General features: G+C 40.0%; 1 protein-coding gene across 3 annotated transcripts; it reads right to left on the minus strand.

Annotated features, from left to right (window-relative positions):
- Window positions 1-109: 109 nt before the first annotated feature.
- On the minus strand, window positions 110-7,695 carry si:ch211-67e16.4. 3 transcript variants are annotated; one of them, XM_017691709.2, is made up of 6 exons: window positions 6,772-7,695; window positions 6,241-6,660; window positions 3,824-3,871; window positions 3,329-3,428; window positions 3,091-3,222; window positions 1,781-1,918 (listed from the first exon to the last, which is right to left on the minus strand). In XM_017691709.2, exons 1-6 carry the CDS (start codon window positions 7,331-7,333, stop codon window positions 1,912-1,914), a joined length of 1,269 nt encoding a protein of 422 aa, XP_017547198.1. In that variant the 5' UTR covers window positions 7,334-7,695; the 3' UTR covers window positions 1,781-1,911. The 3 variants fall into 3 exon arrangements, with proteins under 3 accessions (XP_017547197.1, XP_017547198.1, XP_017547200.1); XM_017691711.2 differs by having other exon boundaries at window positions 1,789-1,918; window positions 3,068-3,222; window positions 6,772-7,694; XM_017691708.2 differs by lacking the exons at window positions 3,091-3,222; window positions 3,329-3,428; window positions 3,824-3,871 and having other exon boundaries at window positions 110-1,918; window positions 6,772-7,692.

Below are 7,695 nucleotides of genomic sequence, written 5' to 3' on the forward strand. Positions count from 1 at the left end.
TAGTACTGTAGTTAAAAATACTCTATAATCCTACATCTATATTGTATTGATTTCTATTGCATATAGTGCATATATTAGTGTTTCCATTTGACATATTAACTGGAATATCTGGGAACATTTTTTATTAATCATTTTCCTGTGTATCAGTTCAATGAAAGATATTCAAGAAGCACAGCAATTGACATTTGTTATGAAGAATGAGACATTTATAGTGTTTTCAGTAAAATGTTCTGAAGGAAACTATTCGAAATGATCTCTTAAACAACGCACTATTCTACATTTCTTTTCTGACAATGTTGCCTGATGATGTCTACTGCTGTTATTAAATACACAGTCAATAACAAAAACAGTCAATGAATATTAACAGATCCAGTCCCTGTCGTTTTCTGATTTTATTGCTATGGTTGTACTAGCAGCTTGAGGGTCACAGATGTTTCCTCTGGTGCAGCTGTGCTGTGTGCAACTGCATCTTAAACTTTTACTCATGCATTACCGGCAAACATGTCAGCATGTTTGGAGGAGAATGCTAAATTCCCAACAGAGACAGTATGGAGCCCATTTACAATTAGCCACTTCATGGGTCTGTTCAGACCTCGCACTTGCAACATGCACTTGCATCAACATTGCAAAACAATGCATGTGGTAATGGGCTTCTTATGAGGAGAAAGTAAAATCAGTAAAAAAAAAATGGTCAATTTTAATAAAAAGTGTAAATGCAATTCAGCCAAAGTTTATCCAGATATGATCTGGAGACTAAACACATGTTAATACAAGGCGTTAGCAGGCTCTGTGTGTCTTGGACTGATCAGACAGCTATCTATAAAAGTCAAGTGTAAATGCTACTAAGACACTTTGAAGACAGATTGCTATCTCATCACACTGTATAGGGAGGTCTTGTGTTACTGAAATTAAACATTATTGAAAAAATGAAAGCTGCAAACAGCCTGGTGCGATCTCAAATGATTCCAGAAGACAATTTCTTAGATTTGCATGTAATGTGTGAAGAACAGTACTCATGCAAATTAGATCTGTATACATCTAACACAAACATATTTATGTGTAAGTGTAAAAGGAATGTGGGTACATTTTACCTGGATAGTCTCTGGACAGGTGATGAAATGAGAAATGGAAATAGCCTCTGTGAAGTACAGTAATCATAAACATCAAACCTCCCATCACTCCAGTGGGATGATGGTTAAATATGTTTTCTAAAAACAGGTGTCCCCTGTCAATAATAAGTTCCAATCACCATTCCTCTTGTCTTTTTGCACACTGCAAACTCTGTGTACTAAATTGTCACTCTGTGTCACAGTCCCCAAACCATACCTGAGCTCCTTACACTTCCTGATCATAACAGACCACTAACTGATCATAATAGACTGCCACTAGTATCACTGAAACATCTCAGAGCCAGCTGCGGGAGTTCTATGCTGTGGGAACATAGCAGATCCAGGCTGTAGCTGACCATCAGCCACACCGAGTCTCTGTGCTGTCAGTAAAGGACTGGGTCCTATCTGCAGTGGCAGAGTGTATGCTCCAGTCTCGGATGTGCCAGGTCTGCCCAGGGTAAAGCCCCCCTGCTGTGCGGTTGCCCCTCCTCGCCTCCGACTACCGCGCTGATTGAACAGCCCCTGTGCTGGTGCTCCATTTAACTGCGCTGCCTGTGACATCAGACAGGCCTGTAGCTTGCGTTTGGCTCGCCAGCGGGCCACTCGAAGGCGCGTCTTCTCCCTGCGCTCCTTCACCAGGTCGGCCAGCAGAGCCTGAGGCAGCGTCTGCTCCAGTTCTCGCCTCCGCGTCTCGCTGCGCTTACGCACTTCAATCCTTTTGCGCTTATATTCCTCATACAGGTTGAGGTCCTTACACCATGGACGGACCTGCCTCTGGCCACTCGCCATGGCCAGTTGAGACTCAGCATCTGAAAACACATAGATATAGGAGAATGTAGATGAGGAGATGCTCCCAAAAACAATTTAAAGAAGACACAGGCTTCTTTAGAGATGAAGGGACTGATATAACACAGCACCAGATTGCATGTTCTCATTCATAAATGAGACTCCTTGGTCTGTTTTACTATTTGTAGTACGTAGCACAACAAGCCTTTCCCTCATTTGCATGCATCATTAGTTATTCATAACGGAACACCTTGTCATATATGGATGCTCTGTCATTCACTTTTTTTTTTTTGGGTCATGCCAACAGTGGACAGTTCTTGTTATACTAGATGCCATGTTATGCACCACAGTTGTTTACTAAACATTTTCAATTGTTTAATTTTTCTGTACTTATACCAAACAGCAATTCTTTTTATTAAAACTCTGATTTTAAGTTTTTTGGTTTGTTCTTTGACATATTATATGCATATTGCTAGTTGTTAGCGTATCATTACTGTCAGAACTAAACCTCAAATTCTCTAAAACAGTAACTTGAGAAGGAAAAAATGCTAATTTAATTTAGGGAACAAGTGGCTTTTTCAAATCATGTAAAAAAAAAAATAAAACAAGATCTGCATTTAGAAATTTAACATACAAAATCAGCATGGGGAGGCCTGGAACTTACTGGTGCTGAGACAAAGGAGTTATTTTTAAGTATATTTATGGCATTTTCAAGATTGTTTTTCAACATTGATTTCATTTAGTACTTGTGCAACACTTTGTGCATGGTTAGCAGTGGCTTTTAGAAATCATGTCCATAATTTGCCATTAATACTGCACTACCTGTCCAATGTGCTGTGTACACTGCCAAATAAACCTACTAGTTTTTGTATAAAAAGTAACAAATACATAATAATCACACAGACATGAACAATGTATAAGATTTAATTAGCACAAAATTCCAATTTGTTCTGCTTTTGAAAGTCACATGAGAATATGGAATATTGTGCATTTTGGATAGTAATATGAATTAACACACTTCAAGTTGAAACATTTATTTATCTAACGCACATACAGTTAGCTAAAATATGATTTCTAACTAGTTTACAATATTTACAAAACAGTACCTTACAATCTCAGTCCACCAAAAAAGCAAACTGAATATACAGTGCATTTATAAACAAAACCAATGCCTTAAAAGTCCCCAATCAATCACAGGTTTTGGAGCCTCTCTCTTATCCGTTGACGTCGTTTGGCTGCTGCCCATCTCTGCTGCAGTTTTATCCTCTTTTCCAAGGGGAGAAATTTACTGGATTGTATATCACCTCGTGCTTTCCTTTCCCGGTACCTGGAGGTAGAGGGTGTCAAATTGTTAAGGTGATATACATGAACAGTTTAAATAAATCAAAGGCATCATGCAGAATGCTTCATTCAAACAAGAAGAAATCGTTAACCGTTGTCGTCTCTCCTCCAGCTTGGCCTCCCTTTTGACAGGATCTGCATTTAGTCTCTCCCTGTATCTCCTGGTCTTCTCTGCGCTGGTCAGTGCTTTGTCTAGAAACAACCATGTAACACTACTTTATTTATTCATTCAGGGCAATTTCAACTAAAAATAGGAAAAATCTCTGTGTAGCCATTGACCTTAAATAAATATTGCATATGCAGATTATGTGCTGAATTATGAACAGTCACATAGTATCTTGAAAAACAAATGACTCAGAATATTGTAATAAGTCCTTGCATCACACAACACAGCCTTATCGCTACAGTCGGGATTATTTTCTTCTGAAATGCTGTGACTGTCTCTATAATTCAGCTTACATCTGCATGTTCTGATACCAGTGCACGTTTATGTTAAAAACACATCATCAAAGTTTCTTACTCAAATCTTATTCAAGTCAATGAGGCACTGAGAAAGTAGAATTGAATGGAAAAAGAGAAACACTCACCATTTCTTCTCATCCAAAGCTCCTTAAACTTGCTGGTTACATGGAGACCTCAAACCAGGAAGAGTCTTCGTGTCAGTGCCCGTTTATAAACGTTTCACATCACATCATAGGACACTTTTTATGAAAGCAAGCTGCAATGACCTAAGGAGTGACCTCCTGCTTTAATTGTACATTTAGGACTGCATTGAGCTAAATCCTGCAATTTATTTTGAGAAAAACAGGTGCAATCCAGTCCAAAAGCTGAAAACTGATCAAATTGTATTTGAAAAAGCAGTTTCTAATGTTTTTAAAATGGACTATTAAGTTATTTTGTTAATCTATTTTTGCTGTTAGCCATGGGGCGCTGAAGAAATGTATTACTGACTGTCAAATAAGCGATAAATGCACATCATTTTGATTCAGAGATGCTTTCCATTTTCTTTTCTTCTGCTGAATTCAAGTCGAGTGGAACTGTGTAAGAAGAATTTAAAGTCAAATGTTCCAATCTACCAATCAGAATTAGGGTGGATTTTCAGTCCCCCTACCCCTTTCCACACACCAGCCCCACACAAACCAGTGGCTCTTCAGCCTTGTTGAACACATTTGAACACTTGTGTGCTTTAATGATCCGCTGCCTACCACAACCACCTGTTCACAGTACAATAGCAAAGAATTTGCTCAGGATGGTTCTTCCGTTGCTATGATATCAAGCTTGTGACAAGAGCAAAACCTTTTTTGGTGCTATATAGAACCATCTTCAGCACATTCTCCATCAAGCTGAAGAAACTTTTCACAATGTAAAGAACAGTTTAAATCATGCAAAGGGTTCCTTGAGCGTTCATGGACCTATATAAAACAATTTTCTTTACTAAAAAACCCTGAAAAAACATGTTTTGTTTTGTCTTTAATTGTGTAGTCTTTGTACCAGATGCTTTTAGTTCTACAAAAACATCTGGTGACAGGAAATGTTCATTTGAAATGAACAGTAATGCAATAATGTTATTACCAACAATAATAATCATAATTACATTTGAAATTAAGTAGTGTATAACTGCATTGCTTGTCTGTTAAACTATTTAAGCTTGCTAGGTTTCTCAGATATACAACGGATTAAGGGAATGGATCTGAAGCTGTCCTTCCAGAGGTACGCCATATTCACTGGATTTATTCATTTATTCTCCTTTGTGGCTGTAATTTGTTAGGAAAAACTAAACATCCCTCAACAATGAGGGCTACATGCTATCAAGCTAACCCTAACTATGCTGCCATTGGGTTGTTTGTTACACTGTCACTGTCAATCACCTTCTATCTGGAACAACCAAACAGTCCTGATCAGATTGTACAGATTGTTTAGCTCTAACTCTACTTGAACAATTAATTACGGTTGAGGCTACAAATGCAATAAACATCAATATGGAAATGTTTCCATATTGATATTAAATTATTACACAAAAACAATGTTCCAGCTTCAAACTGCACTTCTACATATACTGGTATATAGTATCAAGTTCAACTCTAGAACTGCCACCTCAAACTAGTGTTTGTTCTAGCATCTTACTTACCTGCCACATTACCCCACTTATCTGACTGTCACCTCACTGATCCTTTTCTCTGCCACTATACACCCTTTAACTGCTGCTGCACTCAGCACTTTAACATCAGACCCACACATTGCACATTGTAAGGTTTACAGGTATGATTGTGTGTGTGTGTGCGTGTGTGTCCGAGTGAATGACGGTAAGAATGCATGTTTTATTTTGTTATATTTTAGATTTATTTTACTCTATTCACTATGTAAATGCCTGTCTGGTAGTGCGTACTGTGAGCTCCTATAACCAAAACCAAATTCCTGGTATATGTAGCACACCTGGCCAATAAAGCTTGATTCTGATTCTGATGTACAAATACAAAAATACCTCTGGTTAACGATCATTAGTTGGAAAACACTTTAGTTAATGTTAAATTGGGATTCATGATTGTGATGATTTTGACTGACAGGTCTATGTATAGCCATAAACACGTGTGCATTTGTACACAGCACAATGTTGGCAGCTGGCATCATAATTCTAAAGTAGTTTTGTGTTTTTCAGCTCCAACACCTCATTCTGCTGTAGGAACATTGTTCTTGACTTTCTATAAAGGAATCTTTTTCTGGTTAGTTGTAGTCAACACTTACTTCCTCTATAGCTTGTGGAGCAAACATATTTTTTTAACCTCAGCCATGCAAAGGCATAGAGCAACTGAACACATTTGGAGGAAAGTGTTAACTAATAATTAGTTTTGGTGACTTAACAGATGCCCTTGGTTGGTTAGCATCACTCCCCATCAACAGGATAAAAGGAATTATGCTATGTACAATTCAGTTGCACAAGTGCTATGCAAATGCTAGCATATACATTTACAAATATCTAGGTTATAAATACTCAGCTTCAACTCACATGTGCTTGGGTCCACACCCATGAAGCCTGGTTCAGTGATCGAAGGACATGAAATCTGGGGACACTGTTGGCTCAGTGGCAGGTCTAGGGAGATGCCTGGTCCCGCTTCCGCTGCCTGCTGACAAAGCTCTGTCCTAGGACATTCAGAGTTGATAGCTTCCACTCGCTCCTCCTTCACCTGGACAATTTCAACTTCTCCTTCCTCCTGTTTGATTTTGAAAGGAGACTCTCCACAGGCTGCCGTGGCCATGTTAAACACCTCACTATTATCAGCAACAGGGGGAAGGCTGGGGTCCACTGTTTCTGTGTGCTCCACTTCTGAAGCAGCTTGATGTGCTGGAGGTGTCTGACCCCATAAAGGATCACTGCTTTCTGCCACCAGACCATCACTTTCTATCACTGCAGCACTTGAGTTCTCTGCTACAAAATAAACACATACACAAACAATATGTTTAACTTTTACTTGAATCAATGCATAAATATTACGGCTAGAGCTGTTCTTAATATCTGGCCATATGCATCCATTCATACCTTTCACAGGTCCCAGGTGCAGTTTCGGCCTATGCATTTCCTCGCTGTAATTCTCAGAATTTGTGTAGCTCTCGGCTGGGACGGGTTCTTGAATCACGTTTTGAGCTGTTGGGGCGGGTAACTGCTTCTCCCATGTGGGCTCTGCGATACGAGCAGGTTTAGAAACTGGATTCTGAACTTCAATACAGGGCGACACGTTACTGGCGGAGCACCTTCTCGGGGGCACCGCGTCCCTCGCCTGGTGAACATTTCGTGCTCTGCCTGGCTCGAACTGAACGAGCACGGGTCGGTGATTTTGCAGAGCCTGTCTGTCTTCTCTAGCTGTCAGTGCGTTCAAATATCTCCGCATGGTTTTCATTTGACACCGAGACATCTCTAGCATATTCCTTATGTTCTCGTTCTCCTTCTCTTTGGCCGTCATCTCCCTCCTGAACTCCTCGAATTTCAGACTGACAACCCGGATCATCTCGCCCAGCACAGTCTCCACCGCAGCGTTCACTGCCTTCTCAATAACAACACCCATTTGCCCTCTCATCAGAGAAATTGTTAAATTGACATCCATCTCGCGACAGATATTTACGACGAAGAGCCACCGACAGGCTAAAGCCGACCTTAAACAAACGGCTAACAGCGCAGGCTTTACTCTAGCTAGCCAGCAGCAAGGCTAACGGTCGCTAACGCTAACCCGCAGCGCTAACTACCACTTCTAAGCTCAAAACGTTCAGTTTATCGCTTATATTCGCTCACAACCTCAAGCCATTCGGAAGAATGAAACTCTAAGCGTCTGTGTAAGGCCGAATACCCGTACGGAAATAAATGACCAAGCGATTTGTTGTCCAGGTGCCCTAAAAACCAAAACAACAAAGACCGAATAAAAAACTCGTCTTCCGTTTTCTTCTTGCTCTTATGTGGCGGTTTGGTAGG

This window comes from Pygocentrus nattereri, chromosome 6 (assembly GCF_015220715.1).
Source record: "Pygocentrus nattereri isolate fPygNat1 chromosome 6, fPygNat1.pri, whole genome shotgun sequence".
NCBI lineage: Eukaryota > Metazoa > Chordata > Actinopteri > Characiformes > Serrasalmidae > Pygocentrus > Pygocentrus nattereri.